The 20,594-nt window shown below is 41.2% G+C and overlaps 1 protein-coding gene across 1 annotated transcript in view; it reads left to right on the top strand.

Annotated features, from left to right (window-relative positions):
• Window positions 1-20,248, top strand: part of LOC134740004 (carbonic anhydrase 13-like) — a 37,960-nt gene extending 17,712 nt beyond the window's left edge. Inside the window, exons 4-7 of the mRNA XM_063668744.1 lie at window positions 3,269-3,364; window positions 4,565-4,627; window positions 5,137-5,292; window positions 17,435-20,248. Of these exons, the coding sequence (XP_063524814.1) occupies window positions 3,269-3,364; window positions 4,565-4,627; window positions 5,137-5,292; window positions 17,435-17,554 (435 nt within the window). The 3' untranslated portion in view covers window positions 17,555-20,248. The remainder of the gene's footprint in view (window positions 1-3,268; window positions 3,365-4,564; window positions 4,628-5,136; window positions 5,293-17,434) is intronic.
• The last annotated feature ends 346 nt before the right edge of the window (window positions 20,249-20,594 follow it).

Here is a 20,594-nt window from a genome sequence, read left to right as displayed (position 1 = left end):
GTAACGCAGTGGGGGGAAGACAATGGAAGGTTTTGATCGGGGAATGACATGTTCTGCTTTATATTTTACAAAATATAACTAGCTGCTGGGTGGAGAGGAGGCTGTTGTCAGGCAAATGTTGATGTAGGGAGAAAAACTAGAAGGTTATGGAAGTCATTCAAGTGAGCAGTGACAGTAATTTGGACTCTGGGGGTGGTGGAGACGAAGAGAGCTGGACAAATCTATGATGTTTGGGAGATAAAGTCAATAGGGTTTGCTGATGAAAAGGATGTCATGATTGAAGAAAGGAAAAAGAGGAGTTTAGAAACACTCTTAAGGTTTCGGTGTAAGCATATCAGAGGCTGGTGGTGCCATTTACTGAAATGTGCAAGTCTGGGAAGGAGAAGGTTGCAGAGAGGAATTCACTCTCTGTTTTAGACAGGTTAAGTTTGAGATGTCTGTTAGGCATTCTAGGCTCATGTTCAAGTAGGCTATTGGATAAAAACTTCCAGTTTAAGAAAAGGTCAAGGCTGGAGATGGGGGCATTTGGGAGTCCTTGCATTTGGTTTCACATTCAAAAGAACCCCTTTGTGCTCGGCTCCGTGATTCCAAAGAGTTGATTAGTTTTTCCAGCCACTTTTGTACGAAGTTCATGATCATCATCAAGTTATGTTCCCTTGTGAGTAAAAAGAAGAAGTGAAAGAAAGAAAAAAGACATTTAAAGTTGCAACATATACAACTTTAATTTTAGGCCTAATATGATGGTTTATAATATTACAGAGAGATTAAAGTGATCTAAATCAAGAAAAGTTTAATCCCAAACGTTAGGCATCTACAAAACTAGGCTAATCGTCCATTCTGTGTTTGGAACTTTATCTAATGAAAGTTTAGGCAGACTATATAGCAAGCATTTTAAATATGCAGCTAATAATGAAACTGATTTCAACATTCATCATGGATTTTTGACATAGTATTTGGCAGTATATTCTGCATACCACTAATATGCAATTTGAAGCTGCTAAATTTTAATATTATTATTTAGAAATTAGTTGCCAGTAGGGAAGAATCTAATTTTCATTTTTGTAGTGGTTACAATTTCTTGTCATTCAGCTCAAATCACTGCTGTAGTTATTGTTAGTCAGGAAATGTGAGTTTGCTATTTTTTTAATGTTTTAATTACAATATAAATGCTAATAGAAGTGGTATCAGTTCCTCTGTGAAGGTATTGTTGCCAGTTAAGGTGTGTAGGAGAGAAAGAAAAATATTTTCTTGGCCTAGTTTCCCATCATAGTTTAAATAGTTGTACTTTTATCTAGCAGAATGGATATATATATATATATATCCATTCATCTCTCTTTAGTTACACATTCATTTTTTGATCAGTTCTGGTTGCGATCCTAACGAAGTCATTCTATATCTTTCTCTCTTTGGTCTCATCTCTTACTGAGAGAACTGGTGCATTGGCACGGAGCCACTTAAAACAATTTTAACATCCTTATCAGCCCTTCCCTGACAGTGAATGTCATCTGTCTCATGTGAGCCAAATGAATTCTGTTTCATCACTTGGTGTTTTCAGGTTTCTTTCCTCCCCCAACTATCTCACACCAACTTGGAACATGGCACTACAGGAATCCACTTTTATATTACTAGCCTGATATTGCACAGTCTTCCTTGATCGTTTGTGGATGGTGCACTGTTTTATAGTTGACTGTTTATGATAATTGTTATCTATCCAGAAATTATCTCCTATAAATTGCCTGTAAGACATAGAGTTATATTTAAAGGATGGGATAAACATGTATTTGAATATGCTAAATCCTCTCTGTAACAGTCAGCTAGAAAGATGATTTGGGCATGAAGGCTCACATAAGAATTTCCTCCCTGATAAACAAAAGGGATTCATTAGAAGGAGATCTTGTCTGAAGCATTCCCTCATATCAGGTCCTTGGACACCATGGCTTGATCACCATTTATGATCGTAGCTAAATCTTTTGGGCATGTCGCATTGCCCTTTGGCTTCTATCTCAGTTTGTCCTTTTGGGGAAGACTCCCCAAAAGTGTTTTCTCCTTTATCATTATTCTGAAATCTTTCACCCTTGTGGGTGTGTTCGAGATACTGTATTGCTTGCAATGGTAAAACATTTAGGATACCTTTTGGTGTTGCATAAGGCCACTTGCATATGAGTAGAGTTGTAAGGGGTGGGTGAAGTCTGTTTTCCAGAGTTCCAGGCCCCCCACCTCTTTCCCTTCCCCCTTGTTTTATCCCCCTCCTTAGTAGCACCAGCTACCCTCCCGTTTTCTACCTCTTTTTCCCCCATTGAAACTTGCTCTCAGCAAAGTATCTAAACATATTCATAGAACGTGGTAAATGTAGCAAAATGATAAGAATTTTTATGTGTGAGATGACAAATATGTTAATTAGTTTGATTTAATCATTCCACATTTACACATATATTAAAACATTACATTGTGCCCCATAAATGTATACAGTTATGATTTGCCAATTTAAAATGCTCTTAATAAAAAAGTTTGAATGCTACTTAAGAAGAAAAGGAGACTTTGTGTTTTCAAGCCATAAATAGTCTTAAAATGACAGGTAGTAAACATTTAACTGGGCAGTTTTAGAAACAGCCTCACTGTCCTTGGTAGCGGGATTGTCCTGGAAAACCTACCGTGTAGGAGGTTGACTTCTGCACCCACCTGTGAGCTCAGGCCTCTTCCATGGACTTTACTGCCAGCTGGGATCTGATCTGAGGCTCTTCCATTGCAGTCTCATCTGTGGAAAACATGGAGGAGTCTCCAGTTACTTGGGAGCAATGGCTGGAGTTTGTTAGGGCTGGAGGGGCTGTGAAGGATGTTCAAGGCTTTTTAAAAAATTTATTTATTTTCTGAGACGAAGTCTCGCTCTGTCACTCAGGCTGGAGTGCAGTGGCACAATCTCAGCTCACTGCAACCTCCACCTCCTGGGTTCAAGTGATTCTCCTGCCTCAGCCTCCTAAGTAGCTGGGACTACAGTCATGTACTACCATTTCCGGCTAGGATGCTCAAGGCATTCTATAGAGTCTTTAATATAGTGCACCACAGGCTAGTTAAGTGACTGTGATCCTTCACTGCATGAACTTTCACTTTTGGACAAAAATAAATAAGAGGATTCTGTCCAAGATTCTTGTGATAAATACATTATACATAAGTGTACAGCACCAGAAAATTTGTAAATGTTTTATTTGCATTTATGTTTTTCAGGATGTCTAACAAAACATTCCTACTATGTTGTATATCTCCCTTTCAGCTCCATGTTGTTCATTGGAATTCAGACAAATACCCCAGCTTTGTTGAGGCAGCTCATGAACCAGATGGACTGGCTGTCTTGGGAGTGTTTTTACAGGTAAGAATCTACTGTTTTCATTTTAAATGATCAGCCTTGTTGAAGAAAGAGCTTCAGTCACGATGTAGACATTCAACCATCTTGTTTAATAGTAAATTCATTTTAGGTGTAGCATTTTCCTTTTGAAATGAATATTTAAAAATTATATATTCATTTAGGAGCATTGTCTTATAAGTCTTCTTATTGTCCATTGATCATTTTTATGTGAATAACAATACCAGCATCAACATCAAGAATAGCAGCAGAAATAACAACTGAGATACTGGAAGAAAACATTTATTCTGGGCTCTTCCTAATTGTATACTATTGAGGACAGAATAAAGTTCAAGCTCCTGATTCTTGAAACACTCATCTCACCACAATGACATATTGTCCCAATGTGCTCACTGGTTTTTAAAAAAATTTTATTGTATTTCCTTTAATCTAATATTCACGTGTGGTTAGACAATTATTGTCATCATACCTGGGAACAGGTTGGGCTTCTCACCTCCCTCTGCCTCCACATTCTTGTAGGCGTGCCCCTTTGTCACACCCCATACTCTCCATGTGTTGTAACTCATGAACAGAGAATGCTTCATGGATGGCAACAATTCCTTGCCTTTGGACACCAAGTAGGGGTGGTTGCGGCAGGATCCGCGTGCTTTAAAACCTTCAGGTAGATTCAGAATATCTGTAATAATGAAAAGAGGGTCATTTGTGTATCTATAATTTATGATGAGTTTGCTTATGATGATATATTCCCTTGATTTGGGACCTCAAATCATTTTAGGCTGCAAGTGTGACATGTTTGCATCTAGTATTTTGATGCCACCATTGTCCATTTGAATTGAGGGGCTGACTGTTACATCTAGCTTAGTAGTACAGGTTATTTGTTAGACTGTCTTATACAAAGTTTCTCTCAAGTTAACCTACATCTTAAACACTGATAAAACTTAACAAATATTAAGCTGTTACTATTAGTTTTGGGACTAAGCTGAAAGTTCAGTACAGGAACCCTGTAATATTATCTTGTTGTTCAGATCCTTCTGGCATGATACGGCCTGCAGGTAAAAGAGAAGCTTTGTTATAGAACAATCACTGTATGTTCTGTGCTGGCTAAGGTTTTTTTTAAAAAAATAATTTTAAAATAGTGGCTGAAATTGAGTGATTCAGACTTGATCTGCTACAGTAACCATTTCCTTTGAAATTTCATGTTTTTAGATTGGTGAACCTAATTCCCGACTGCAAAAGATTACTGACATTTTGGATTCCATTAAAGAAAAGGTAAAATGAATTACTATTTGTTAATAATTAACATATTTCTTTTCTCTTCCACAGTCTCTTAGCTCCCTTGAAAGACTTAGACATACGCTGCCTGCTTTGACGTTTGCAACATACTTGATGAAAAAAAGCAGAAGTAACCTATTACCATTTATCTTTTGAATGTAAAGGTCTTAAATTACCTAAAATAAACATGAATAAATATACTTATGCACAATTAGTCTCTGGTATTATATTAGAGTAAGACTTTAATTGTAACACATTTAAGGGACCACTTATATTAAAACAAACCTTATGCTTCTTAAATAAATCTATATGTTACTTTATCTAAAATTTTTAAGATGAGGATAGATGCTTTTTTAAAGATACTAAAGGAAGATATTAGATAATTCTAGATGCAGATATTCTATATTGTTGATGGAATTATAATGGATGTGCATGGATGTATGTTTTTTGAAGTCTATGTAAAGCTATCCCATTGTAATTTGTGGGAATTCTGTATGTTCCCCCAGGGTAAACAAACTCGATTCACAAATTTTGACCCATTATCTCTGCTTCCACCATCCTGGGACTACTGGACATATCCTGGTTCTCTCACAGTTCCACCTCTTCTTGAGAGTGTCACATGGATTGTTTTAAAGCAACCTATAAACATCAGCTCTCAACAGGTACATCATCTCTTCCAGGTTGATACTGATTCCCTCAGAGGAAACTGGGCTTTTTTTTTTTTTTTTTTCAACCCTGCCCTTAATTTCTGCTGTGTTTTGAAGTCTGTGTTTTCCCTTTATTCATCAGATGGGTGGTTGGGCTAGATGAGATCTATGTCCCTTTCATATTTGACCTGTGATTAGATGATTTATTTGCCACTTCTTAGAAATGTACATAGCAACACTGATGAAAGTGAAGCATCATTTTGAGCACTATAATCATTTGCTTTTGTTTTGTTGCTGTTTGTTTGATATGGGGATATAAACAGGCTGAGATAACAAACAAAAAATGGGGATATAAACAGGCTGAGATAGAAACAAAAAAATCAGAGAGAGGCTACTTATAGAAGGTGACATTTTTCTTTCTGACCTTAGTCCCCACACCTGCTTCTACAAATTTCCAAGTGAAACTTGAGGACAGTGATTGGTGCAGTGCCCTAAGAAATGTGTGCCTGCTAAGTGTAAGAAGTTGTTGTTTTGTACGCTTAAAAGCTAGATAAGTGGGTAGGCTGGGCACAGTGGATCCTGCCTGTAATCTCAGCACTTTGGGAGGCTGAGGTGGGTGGATCGCTTGAGTCCTGGAGTTCGAGACCAGCCTGGGTAAAACCCTGTCTCTACGAAAAATACAAAAAGTAGCCAGGTGTGGTGATGCGTGCCTATAGTCCCAGCTACTCAAGGGGTTGAGGTGAGAGGATTGCTCGAACCCAAGAGGTGGATGCTGCAGTGAGTCAGGATCACGCTGCTGCATTCCAGAGCAAGACTTTGTCTCAAAAAATTTTTTTTTGTTAAGAGGGTGGATCGCATTTAAGTGTTCTTACTATAATTATAAGAAGAGGAAAGAGAGAGAAAGGGGAGGGGAATGAGAGGGAGAGAAGGAATTGTTGATCTTTTGGCATTTGTTGACAAAAACTTTTGTTGGGTTGTCTGAGGGGCTTAATGCTTAAGCGTTTGCAGAGAGGCTGTGGGGAGGCTCTTTCTATGTAGACATCTACTCACTCATTCTTCTGTTAAAAACTTATGGAGCTTCCCCTGTAGGCCAAGAGTCTGCTAGACTCAGGATACCCAGTTTGTCAGCCATGCTGGTGTGGAGTCGGTGCAACCATACCTCACCCCAACCTTGAACTCCTGGGCTCAAGCCATTCGTCTTCCTGCCTCAGCCTCCCACGTAGCTTGAACTACAGGTGCATGCCACCATGCCTGGCTTATTTTTTTTGATAAATTTTGTGTAGACAGGGTCTTGCATTATTGCTCTGATTGGTCTTGAAGTGATCCACTTCTGGCCTCAAATGATCCTTCTGCTTCGGCCTCCCAAAGTGCTAGGACTACAGGCATGAGCCACTGCACCTAGCCAGGATATCCAGTCTTTAATGTTCAGAAACTGTGCTTGGAGTGCTGAACCATGAGGCTGGCCAATCTGATGGGTGGATGCTGTGTGTTCTTGGATGCTGTGCTTCTTCACTGGTTTTGTTTTTGTTGTTCTTTTTGAATTAGGTGCAGTATCTTAGCATGAACATAGTCTAGTAATTTTTGCAGCTAATAAAGTACACATGTACTGGGCTTGCCCACCTGCCTACCTGTTTATTTTTCCTCCTAATGATACCAGAGCTGGCCCACCTTTACCGAGATCATTTCAGGCAGCATTTCCCCTTGGGACACTGAACACATCCTTCCTTTTGTTGGGTGTTTCTCCTTGTTGACCTTGTCTCTAGGATTAAAGGCAAATAATAACCTAGTGCATACATTTTTAAAACATTTTACAAAGGTCTGTATAGAAATCCAGAGCTTGACTGACATGAAAACTCCTGTGAATTTTTTCTATCATTGTATCATGAGAAAAATGACCTGTTACTGATTCAGAGTCCTTAATAAGGAAATTCATTTTTCTCCCTGTCACATGCTAAATGGTTTACTTTTATATTTCTTTATTAAATTTGAACTGAATAATATTAAGAATGAATAAACTATAGCATCAAGGTAGTTAATAAGGGAATCATGTTTTCCCTCTATCTCAAGGATGCTGTTATTTCTTAAAGCCACTTGGAAAATAACTTTTTGTTTAGTTTTGTTTTTTGTTTTCAATCCACCAGTGATTTGGAAGAGAATATATCAAAATATATAGTTTAGTTCCTTAAAAATAATAAAGTTAACCTTATTAAAAATATCTACCTGCAAGTTTAGGAATTGTGAGTGCCTAGCTGAGGATTCACTACTTTGTCTTATCTGAGGCTCAGTGGATTACTATTATCAATGTGGCTTTTATGCAGAGCAGTATATAAAATAATAGCTCTGTTTTAGAGCTCTGAAGTGATTGTTAATTCACTTTGGAGCATTGACTTAAATCTCCTATAGTAGGAACACTTTCACGTATTTTAGTTTTTAACCAAATTGAGAAAGTTATTTGAGTAACAATTCAATTTATTAAAATCTGATATTGTGGTAGTTTTAAAAGTTAAAGAATAAAGCAAAAGAAAAAAAATTCAGTCCCAGTCTAACCATGAAAAAATACCAGGCAACACCCAGTCAGGGGACATTCTATAAAATAGTCAGTATTCTCAAGGTCGTTAAAACTGCCAAGGTCATCAAAAACAAGGTAAGTCTGAGATACTGTCACAATCAAGAAATGCCTAAGGAGATATGAATACTAAGTGTAGTGTTTTCCGGATTTTTTCCTAGGGTTTTCTCCACAATTTCTTGCCAAGTCACAGTTTGACCTAAGGGGCAAATCAGATGTTTTTCATTTTCTTTTTCTTGATTTAAGTCCATTTTTCTCTCTCCGAGTCACTCGTTGAGGACTAAATTCTTAACTGCCATGCCAGTGAGTGATAAATGTACTATTTTCTGATCCTTTTGAAGACAAGTCTGTCATTTTCTCTGGAGGGACAGCTTCTCTTGCCAAGTCTCTTTGGGTTATCCTAAATCATCAAAATTGGGTTACTTAGCTGAAATTCAATGTGCAAAATACTTGGCTTTGTTTCTACTCTCCTTTTAAAGAAAAACAACCATCTTTTGTTTATTATGATATTATTTGCATGCAGTGAAACTCATGAATTTTAAGTGTGTGGTTGCTGATTTTGGTAACTGTATATAGACATGCTACAACTACTACAATCAAGATACAGTTCTCAACCACCGCGGTGGCTCACAGCTCTAATCCTAGCATTTTGGGAGGCCAAGGCGGGTGGATCACCTAAGGTCTGGAGTTCGAGACCAGCCTGGTGAACATGGTAAAACCCCATCTCTACTAAAAATACAAAAATTAGCCATGCATGGTGGTGCGTGCCTGTAATCCCAGCTACTCAGGAGGCCGAGGCAGGAGAATCGCTTGAACCTGGGAGGCAAGGTTGAAGTGAGCCCAGATTGTGCCGCTGTACTCCAGCCTGGGTAACAGAGCAAGACTATATCTCAAAATAAATAAATAAAAGATAGAGATCTCAGCCAAAAATTTTCTGGTGCTCTTTTGCAGTCCTTTACCTTCTTCACCATAGTCCTAGGCAACTACTGATGTGCTGTCACTAGAATTTAAATGAGTCATACAGTAGATTTTTGTGTTTGAGTTCTTTTACTGGTATAATCTTTTTAAGATTCACCCATTTTATTTTATTTTTTTCCTGAGACAGAGTCTGGCTCTGTTGCCCAGGCTGGAGTGGAGTGGCGAGATCTTGGCTCACTGCAACCTCTGCCTCCCATGTTCAAGTGATTCTGCTGCCTCAGCCTCCTGAGTAGCTGGAACTGCAGGCATGCATCACCACGCCCGGCCAATTTTTGTATTTTTAGTAGAGATGGGGTTTCACCATGTTGGCTGGGCTGCTCTTGGACTCCTGGCCTCAAGTGATCTACCCATCTCGGCCTCCCAAAGTGCTGGGATTACAGGTGTGACCCATGGTACCTGACCCATTTCATTAATTTTTATTACTGTGTAATATTCCATGGTATGGATATATTATATTTTTAAAAAATATATTTCACAGTTGATGGACACTTGGCTTGCTTTCAATTTTTGGCCATTATGAATAATAGCAATCCATATATGCATATTAGGAGTAATTTGCTCACTTTTGTGTGGACACATTTGTATATGTCTTGTGTCAATACCTAGGACTGGAATTACTAGGTCATGTTTGTTTAATTTTGTAAAGTACTATTATATTGTTTTCTTTTCCTTTTTTTTTCTGAAGGAGTCTCGCTTTGTTGCCCAGGCTGGAGTGCAGTGGTGTGATCTTGGTTCACTGTAACCACCACCTCCCGGGTTTAAGAGATTGTCCTACCTCAGGCTCCTGAGTAGCTGGGATTACAGGCACTCGCCACCACACCCAGCTAATTTTTGTATTTTTAGTAGAGACAGGATTTCATCATGTTAGCCATGCTGGTCTCAAACTCCCGACTTCAAGTGATTTGCCCACCTTGGCCCCCCAAAATGCTGGAATTACAGGCATGAGCCACTGTGCCCAGCTGAGTAAATTACTACTATATTGTTTTCTAAAGTGGCTGTGTCATATTAAATTCCCACCAACAACATATGAGATTTCTAGTTGCTTCATACCCCTGCAAGCATTTGGCATTGTCAGTTTTTCTAACTTTAGGTATTCTAGTGGGTATGTGTGTGATTTTAATTTGCATTTATCTAGTGACCAATGATTTTGAACATTTTTTATATGCTTATTGGCTATGTATGTATCTCCTTTTGTTAAGTATCTGTTCAGATTATCTGTCCATTTTTACATTGGGTTGTGTGCAAGAGTTCTTTATATAGTCTGGATAACAGCTCTTTCTCAGGCTGGGCGCAGTGGCTCACTCCTGTAATCCCACTGAAAGAATCTCCCCGGGGCCTGAAAGCTTAAGGGAATGAATAACTTTTCCCTCCTCAGGCCCAGTCCCAAGGCCCAAGGCCACTTGCTCCAGCAGCGTGCGTCAGCAAGATAGCAGAAGCAGGAAGAGAGCTGGCGGGAAGACACATACCCCCTGAAGATCTACAGGGAGGCAGTCTGGGTACTATGTAGCAGTCAGATCAGACTGGGACACTTCCTGTTTACAGAGAACTGTAAAACTCCTGCCCCGTCCTCACTTGGGACTGACGCCATAGGCCTCAGCCCATCTGCACCCAGGGATGCAAGGCTCTTGTATTGTTTCAAACCCCAAGAGCGTGCCAACAGACAACACGAGGTGGTGTGGAGCAACCGGCTGTTTTAATGAATGCCTGGGTGCAGACGGGCTGAGGTCTAAAATGGCATCAGCCCCAAGTAAGGACAGGGCAGGCAGGGGTTTTATAGTCTCCTGTAAACAAGAAGTGTCTCAGTCTGATGTAACTGCTGCGTAGTACCTGGACGGCCTCCGTCTCGGTCTTCAGAGGGTATGTGTCTTCCGGCCAGCTCTCTTCCTGCTTCTGCTATCTTGCTGATGCACACTGCTGGCACCAGTGGCCTTGTGCCTTGGGACTGAGCCAAAGGAGGGAGGAGTTATTCACCCCCTGCCCAGCTTTCAGGACCCAGGGAGAATCTTTCATTCCTGTCTATTTGGTTATAGAAAAAAGGAAAAGCGATGACTTTCTCAATAACTACTTCAGGCATGACATAGGGGTGGCGTGAGCACCTTGGAAAAAGAAAAACTTAATTTTGGGGGTATTCTTGAGAGAAGGGTTCGTATCCATCATGTCGCTGTAGCAGGAGCATCATCTGGATTGTTTGGTGGCTAGTGGGATAACACAGGGGAGAAACAAGAGGAACCCAGTGATGAAGATTACTGTCCCTACCAGTATTTTAAATCCTCCTAAATTAGAGAACCACCCTCCTAGAAGGTTTGTTGGGTCCCAACCCTTCCAGGTTTGGACTGATACATGGGCTACTTTTCTGATGTTTGAAGCGATTTCTAGAACCGCTTTTCCGTTATCATCTATGTTAAGACAGCAATTAGAGATATTAAACTTACCATAGACCCCACCTTCTTCTGCTAGTAAGTAGTCTAGTGGTAGCCTGTTTTGTTACGAGAGCATTTCTAGGGCTGAGGTGGTTTGGTTAGTGATTATCTTTAGAACAGCTGGTAGTCTAATTGTTCTATTTAGCATATATATGGAAGTGCAATAACCCCCATGAACCATCCTCAGCCCAAGTGGCAGGACCGTAATATTCCATGATCCGTTGCGGAGGCCACTCGTCCTCTTGCCATCTTTGGCTCCCTTCTACCTCCAAGGATTGTTTTTCTCTGGCTAGGTTATACACAGGGACTCCGAGGATGTTGCCCGCCTGCTTTGAAAGTAAAAAGAATCCAGGTTTAATTGTGCCTAGGAAGAAAGTACCTTGCTAGGGATAAGGTAGCCATGAGTATGCCTGGGTTCCACATATCCAAAGGAATCCGTCAGAGGCAATCCATTGGAGGCTGGTGTTCATAGGATTGTCCCACAGTGCACTTAGGCTGGGGTATGCCTCATAAGGGTTGTGGTGTTTGTACAGTATCAGGCCTTTTTTGACAAGACATAATTGAGGTAGCTTAAGTTAGAAGGAGACCAAGCTCCGTGGGGTAATTTTGGCCACCCCTCTGCTGTGGAGGCGTTGACTGTTAGGGTTTGGTGACAGGGGCTTTCACCTATGGCATGATGAGTTTTATCATTCCACTTGCGGGATATGCACACCGTCCCTGTTACTGGAAGTGTCCAGGACTGTGCGCATTCCTGAGGAGTGAAAGTGAGGCTGGAGTTTTGGGATGCTAGTAAGTAAGGGGGATTGTCTATCCCATAAAATGGCCACTGTTGACTCATACGGGCTTCCCTGCATACCTAGCAATTGGACACATTCATGGTAAGGACGGTGCGTTCCCCTAGATCTACAAACAAGTTTTTTCCTGCCTTGGGAAGTGATACGTCTGCTTGTAGTTTTGTATAAAGGGATGGAAATGCCACGGGTGATTTTGGAGAGGAGTTGTTGGCTTTTGTTTTGGCTATAATCTGTTCTCTCCTTGTATCCTCTAGCACTTGAGTTTTTACTCCCCATTGTCCATTTGTGGTGAAGCAAAGCCACTGCTTACCTTTTGGACAAATAGTCCCATTACGACTGCCAGATACTCCTAGATTTTTTACTTTATATTAACTTTTCCCTGATTCAACACATTCCTTGATTAAGATTCCATAACAGGATTTTTCTATATAAGTATAGTAAGTAAAGGATTGTCGTATTTTTCCTCCATAGTGGAAAGACTGATAATGAGAGGTGACAGTGTGCTGGCAGTCCTCGCAGCCCCTGCTCGCTCTACGCGCCTCCTCTGCCTGGGCTCCCACTTTGGCGGCACTTGAGGAGCCCTTCAGCATGTGGCTGCACTGTGGGGGCCCCTTTCTGGGCTGGCCAAGGCCGGAGCTGGCTCCCTCAGCTTGCTGGGAGGTGTGGAGTGAGAGGCGTGGGCGGCAACTGGGGCTGCCGGCGGTGCTTGTGTTCCAGCGCCAGTTGCGGGTGGGCGTGGACTCGTTGGGCCCCGCAGCGGTGGGCAGGTCCGCCTACCCCGGGCAGTGAGGGGCTTAGCACCTGGGCCAGCAGCTGCTGTGCTCAATTTTTCACCGAGCCTTAGCTGCCTTCCCGCGGGGCAGGGCTCGGGACCTGCAGCCTGCCATGCCTGAGCCTCCCCCCAACCTCCGTGGGCTCCTGTGCGGCCGAGCCTCCCCAAGAAGCACCGCCCCCTGCTCCACGGTGCCCGGTCCCATCGACCACCCAGGGGCTGAGGAGTGCTGGCTCATGGCTCTGGGACTGGCAGGGAGCTCCACCTGCGGCCCTGGTGCAGCATCCACTGGGTGAAGCCAGCTGGGCTCCTGAGTCTGGTGGGGACTTGGAGAGCATTTATGTCTAGCTAAGGGATTGTAAATACACCAATTGGCACTCTGTATCTAGCTCAAGGTTTGTAAACACACCAATGAGCACCCTGTGTCTAGCTCACGGTTTGTGAATGCACAAATCAGCACTCTGTATCTAGCTACTCTGGTGGGGACTTGGAGAACCTTTGTGTCTAGCTCAGGGATTGTAAAGGCACCAATCAGTGCCCTGTCAAAATAGACCACTCGGCTCTCTGTAAAATGGACCAATCAGCAGGATGTGGGTGGGGCCAGATAAGAGAATAAAAGCAGGCTGCTGGAGCCCACAATGGCAACCCCGCTGGGGTCCCCTTCCACACTGTGAAAGCTTTGTTCTTTTGCTCTTTGCAATAAATCTTGCTGCTGCTCACTCTTTGGGTCCACACTGCCTTTATGAGCTGTAACACTCACCGCAAAGGTCTGTAGCTTCACTCCTGAAGCCAGCGAGACCACAAACCCACCAGAAGGAAGAAACTCCGAGCACATCCAAACATCACACGCTGCGTTTAGGAACTGTAACACTCAGGGCGAGGGTCCGCAGCTTCATTCTTGAAGTCAGTGAGACCAAGAACCCGCCAATTCCAGACACAGTAACACTCACAGCAGCTCAGAGGGGCTGCTGTGGACAGTAGGGCGGGTACTGATACCAGATGCAAGGCTCTTGTATCACTTCGAACCCCAAGAGCACGCCAACAGAACACGAGGTGGTGTGGAGCAACACGAGGTTTTATTGAGCGCCGTGGTGCAGACGGGCTGAGGCCTAAAATGGCATCAGCCCCAAGTGAGGATGGGGCAGAGGTTTTATAGTCCTCTGTAAACAGAAGTGTCCCAGTCTGACGTGACTGCTGCATAGTACACGGACAGCCTCCCTCTCAGTCTTCAGAGGGTATGTGTCTCCCAGCCAGCTCTCTTCCTGCTTCTGCTATCTTGGTGATGCACACTGCTGGAGCAAGTGGCCTTGCACCTTGGGACTGGGCCTGAGGAGGGAGAAGTTATTCATTCCCTTAAACTTTCAGGCACTGGGGAGAATCTTTCACCCAGCAGTTTGAAAGGCTGAGGCGGGAGGATCACTTGAGGCCAGGAGTTCAAGACCAGTCTGGCCAACATAGCGCAACCCTGTCTCCACTTAAAAAAAAAAAAATTAGCTGGGCGTGGTGTCGCCTGCCTGTAACCTCAGCTACTCCAGACGCTGAGGCATGAGAATCACTTGAACCCAGGAGGCGGAGGTTGCAGTGAGTCGAGATTATGCCACTGCAATCCAGCCTGGGTGACAGAGCGAGACTCTATCTCAAAAAAAAAAAAAAAGTGATTCCTTGGGCCTTATTAGAAATTCCAGTTCACAAGTTTGGGGTAGGGTCCAGGGATCTGAATTTTTAAGAATGAACTCAAAAGTATTTTCATTCAGATGCTTTGGGACCACCCCTCCCAAAACTGGCTTAGAGTGAGACATGCGTGTGCACGTAATAGATCCATCTAGGAAGGTTAGTTAGAACTGCGTGGGCAAGGGGCTTGGAAGCCATGCTGACACATTTGTTTTGGGTGCCTACAAAAATGTTAGAACTGTGATGTATTATAGGGATGTATTTGGAAATGTTTACACTAAAATGAGACGATGTTTGGAATTTGCTTAAAAATAGCCTAGTTTGGGTAGGATGGCAAATGGAAAAAGAGCTTTGGTGGGAGAACGGATGGAAAAATTGGCTGTGTGTTGAAGCTAGGTCGTGGATTCCTGGTGATTTATGATGTTGCTTTTTCTACCTTTGTGTACTTTTGAACATTTACATAATAAAAAGTAAATTAAAAGGATAGGGGAAAATAAGGAAACAGAAAACAAGTTTTTCTGTGGTTAGTGCATGGCTTGTCAAGATGGCTTATTTATTGAAACTTCTCAGCTACCTCTCAAGTTTCTCATCTGTAAAAGGGGATAATTATATATTATTGACAGGGGTATTTTGACTGAGGTAATGTAAAGCACTTAACACAGTGCCCAGTCCATTATGTTCCATAACAGCACTTATTTTTATTATTACTCAATTTTGGCAGGCAGTGGAGTGCTATCAAAGAGGTTTGAGCATGAGAGTGGCATAAAGCTATTTACAGAACCATAGAAGAGTATTTTAGCTTATTGGAGTTGCTACACAATGAAATTACAATTTCAGCATTAGAGTCAAGGAAACCAGCAAAACAGGTCATACCTGCTTCAGCCTCAAGGCTGAACTGGGAACATTTCTACTGGGAACCTGTAGGTACTCAGTCAGCTTTAGTGACAGAGGTGCAGCTTTGCTGCCTGAATAAGGCCTGGAACCACATAAGGGGACAAGACTGGTGGGAACCAGCCAGAGATGTGCATTTTAAGGCCAGGGCAGTATTGGAGGACACCCAGAGCCAACAGAAGCAAATCTGAATGGGGACTGGCAAATACAGGGTCGACCTAACTGGGCTAAATGATTGTGAGACCCAGTTATAAGGGGAAGGGGTTTGGCGAGATATCAGGACAGGTCTAGGGACTCTTACCAAAATACACAGGCTGGTCAGAGAAGGAGCTGAAGACAGATCCAATTCTAGACTGGTGAGCTGAAAGTGCTACTGGGACAGGGAGCCATGATCAACTTTCAGAGGGGTTGAACTCCCAGAGGGGCAGGAGCTAGGGTTGTGGGAGAAAAATAAAGCCAACATCTTCAGAAGACTCAGCGGTATCACTGTGGAGGCAGGTTGCTTGATGAGGCCTGTGGACTCATGCTTTAATTCAGGACTCAGAATTCCTGCGCAGCCACCTGGAATGACCACTCCAGACAGACCTGGATTGTTATGATCTGCAGAAGGCTAGGTATCTTTCCTATGGTCTCAGAGGTTAGATTTTATTAGCCTCTGCTATTTGACTTGACCAGAGATTCTCTTCAGCCTCATGTGGTTTTAGCTATGATGATCTGGTCTAATGAAACATGAGTAATAGTACGTTGTAAACACTTGTCTCCTTCCCATATCTGTACTTAAAAAAAAAAACCTCAAAATGGCCGGGTGCGGTGGCTCCCGCCTGTAATCCCAGCACTTTGGGAGGCTGAGGAGGGCGGATCATGAGGTCAAGAGATCGAGAGCATCCTGGCCAACATGGTGAAACCCCATCTCTACTAAAAATACAAAAATTAGCTGGGCATGGTGGCACGTGCCTGTAGTCAGTCCCAGCTACTTGGGAGGCTGAGGCAGGAGAATTGCTTGAACCTGGGAGGTGGAGGTTGCAGTGAGCTGAGATCCTGCCATTGCACTCCAGCCTGGTGACACAGCGAGACTCTGTCTCAAAAAACAAACAAACAAACAAAACCCTCAAAATACCACATGTGGAAAACATGGTTGCTTGTATATATGATGGTTGATCCTATTGCCATAGAGCATGGTTATAAACTGTTGCCTATTTCTTATAAAGGACCTCTCTCTCCTCTGCCCCTGTCCTGGTTAGTACTGTACAAGAAACATTTTAGGCATCAGGTATTTGATGAAAACCTAAAGGATGTGAATTTGCTTGACTCTGAGATTAGATGGTTAACAAAATTTAGAGAATGTAGGTTCTCATTCCTAATAATTTGTCTTCATCAAAATAAAACAAACACCAAAGATTTTCTTTTATTAATTGACAGTATAATTTTGGTGCATATTTTTGAGAAGATAAAATTAGTTTTAATTTTTCCAACTTCACTTTAGACCTGTACTAAATCTTAATAAATAATATTAAGCCACCAAGGGATTGTTAAAAATTTATAAAACATATTTATAATAGAAAAGTTTTCAGCAACAAAAAATAGTGATGTAGGTTGATATGTATTGGCATGCAAAGATGGCTAGGATATATACTAAGTGAAAAAATTAGGTTTCAAAACAGCATATATAGTTGAGTTCATTTTTGTCATAAAATGTATGTATGTGTGTGTGTTTATAGATTGAAAAACATTGAAAAACTTTCTCTGATTTCTAAATATTTCCTCTTTAGGAATAAGAAAATAAGAAAATAAGAAATAAACCACACTCTAGATGTTTCCTCTTGTTGGCCAGGCTGGTCTTAAATTAAAAATGCTTATACATTTAATTTTGGAACCCGTAGGTATTTGTACAGTGATGAGAATTTAGCAAAAGAGTTGTTTTATTATATATGACATGTAACAGAAAATTTTCATTGCAGTATTTTTTGTTCCTGGTTATAGATATATCTTAATTCTTTATGCAGAGTAATTCGTTAATATTGGTGGGAATTTCTATGCTGAAGCTAACTCTTTTCTTCTTCTACAGCTGGCCAAATTTCGCAGTCTCCTGTGCACAGCAGAGGGTGAAGCAGCAGCTTTTCTAGTGAGCAATCACCGCCCACCACAGCCTCTGAAGGGCCGCAAAGTGAGAGCCTCTTTCCATTAAAAATTGTCACCAGTGAACTCCCCCAAACATGGCTGTGGAGAGACAATGAAACAAATCAAAGCACAAAAGTATCTGCCAACATCTCCTTTGTGGAATTCTAATTTATAGGAAACATTTTACTATGAGCCTCAGTGTCACAAAGAAAACCAGATCTGTCTCTCTCTCTCTTTAATTTTTTTTTATTTTTTTAGTGATAGAGTCTCACTCTGTCACCTAGGCTGGATTGCAGTGGTACAATCTTGGCTAATTGCAGCCTCCATCTCCTGGACTCAAGTGATCCTCCCACCTCAGCCTCCAGAGTACATAGGACCACAGGCATGCACCAGCATGCCTGGCTAATTTTAATTAATTTATTTTTTTTAAGAAATGCAGTCTTGCTATGTTGCCCAGGCTGGTCTCAAGCTCCTGCCCTAAACTAGGCCTCCTGCCTTGGCCTCTCAAAGTGCTGGGATTTCAGGCATGGGCCATCAAGCCCAGCTGACCCAGATCTCTTTGCTAACTTATCTGTCTCTTATTTGCACTCATGGATATTCACAGTAAGCATTGTTTGACATATATTAAAACCCATGAAATATGCCAACTTCAACCTGTGTGAAAATATAGTTAACATTGCAAACTTTAGAACGTATTAAAAATTTTACCTTGCCATAGAGACTGAATTAGTCACAGCTCTCAATGATGTTAGGTGGAAACTTATATCTCAAATGATAGGATTGTGATGCTTTTTTTGTAACAAGTGATTCTGCTTAATATTTTGTTATTCCAATTCATAAAAAGTAGGTTATGTTTTCCTATAAGGATAATTTTTGCAGTGATTATATTGCTAACTCTCATTGCATGATACCTTTAATAAAATGAACAATATAAGAGTTAAGGGCAATGGGATAAAACTACTTAATGGGTCTCCTCCACTGATCAACAATATTCCATATAGTCTTGGTGAGGAATTTCCCAGGATATAAATGGCTATTTACACTGTAATGAATTATACCATATATAATATTCACTCAGTAATGTTAATAATGAACTGGCTAATAATTGACAAGATGCAATGCCTGCCAGTTTATGACATTAACATGGTTTGAAACTAACATATGACATAGTACCAGTGCAGTCAGTGCTGCCCTCAGACATGAAGAACATGTTGCCCATTTTTGCCTGGTGTTTTGGCAGCAAAGCAGGAAGCAATTTTGTGTGGGTCATTGTTCTGTCAATTTGTGGAAAAAATTACTTCAGTCTCATATAAGTATATAATGGGTCCGTAAACCCTTCAACCCATTTCCATGGCAAAACTCACTTTTCTTTTTATACATGTCCCTCAGTCTCTTAATTTTATCAGGTGGAGCTTGATCTTAATTTTAACCTATTATCTTTTATTTTTGTTTGTTTTTGGTGGGGGATAAGAGTGGTGTTTCTTTTGCCCTTTCTGTTACAATCGGAGGGACACTAAGCATTAACTTAATAACCACATTTAAGACTTGAACACATGCTACACTTTTGTCATCTCCTGACATAACTTTACCTGAGTTTCCTTGATTTTGATGATTTGTTTCTTACATCTCTCTTCCTCTGGATGTAGTTTTTTTTTTTTGGATGGAGTCTTACACTGTCACCAAGGCTGGAGTACAGTGGCATGGTCGTGGCTCACTGCAACCTCCACCTCCCGGGTTCAAAGGATTCTCCTGCCTCAGCCTCTTGAGTGGTTGGGATTACAGGCACATGCCACCATACTTGGCTAATTTTTGTATTTTTAGTAGAGATGGGATTTTGCAATGTTGGCCAGGCTGGTCTCAAACTCCTGACCTCAAGTGATCTGCCTGCCTCAGCCTCTCAAATTGCTGGAATTGCAGGCGTGAGCCACCACGCCTGGCTTGAATGTAGATTTTAATAATTGAACTTATTCTGTAATGTTGATAGAATAACTGAGTATCAGCAAATTGTGTAACAGTGATGGACACTGTTGCATAAGGTGAGCTCCTGAAGAGTGAAGCTAATACTTTGGTCAATGTTCTTTTCCCCTCAGTGTGTAGTTTAAGGCTTTTAGAAGATTGATCTGTAGCAATTATTTAATGAATTAAATATTTAAAAAAATTTTATTTGATGTCTTTAGTAATTATCTCTCTGCTTGAAATCAAATGCACTTTAAGTTAATATAACATGTAAAATACATTATCTTTTGAAAATAGTTTCTTTTTAAAGGAATGCTAATTAGTTGTAACTTGTAAACCCAAAAGTTCTAATGGTTTTTAAAAACCAGGGTTGAGTGGAAAAGTGTTTGTTTAGTTTGGAAAGACCTGTGAATTTCCTAGTCAGGGAAAGAACCTGTTTTCTGGAAGAATGTAAGTTGCTATATCTGGAGAGGCATGTAGGACAGGGGTTCTAATTACTGTCTGTGAGAGTTACTACTTTGTAACTTATGGTTTCTGCTTCAGTATTTTGTCAGTTCTGTATTATAAATTGCACCTTAATAGACCAAAAATATCTATACAGCACTGATTTCCTTGAATATTGTGTGTTAATTGATATATCTCCTAGAGGCAAAAGGTTTAAATGTGTGTTAAAAAGGTTATATTACCTCCTTTTTAAACAAATTAAAGAGTTGTAAATACTAGTATAGATCTCTTTTGTTTACCACAGCATATATTGATTTTATGATTGTTAAGCATTTCATATTTTAATTTAAATTGGATTAAACCACAATAAAGAAAATGAGACAAGCTTTCAACTGTATCAGGGCCGTGTATGCGCATTACGTACAATGAGATTGCATTTTACACTTCTTTTTTACTTTTCTTTTGAGACAGGGTCTCCCTCTGTCACCCAGGCTGGAATGCAGTGGTGACAGGCTGCTCACTGCAGCCTTGATCTTCTGGGCTCAAACAGTCCTCCCAACTGAGCCTCCCTAGTTGCTGGGACTACAGGTGTGAGCCACTACTCCCGGCTAATTTTTGTATTTTTTGTAGAGACAAAGGCTCTCACTATGTTGCTCAGGCTGGCCTTGAACTTCTGGCTCAATTGATTCTCTTGCCGCAGCCTCCCA

The sequence above is a fragment of the Pongo pygmaeus genome, chromosome 7 (assembly GCF_028885625.2).
Source record: "Pongo pygmaeus isolate AG05252 chromosome 7, NHGRI_mPonPyg2-v2.0_pri, whole genome shotgun sequence".
In the NCBI taxonomy this organism is placed as follows: domain Eukaryota; kingdom Metazoa; phylum Chordata; class Mammalia; order Primates; family Hominidae; genus Pongo; species Pongo pygmaeus.
This window is presented reverse-complemented; position numbering and strand designations above follow the sequence as displayed.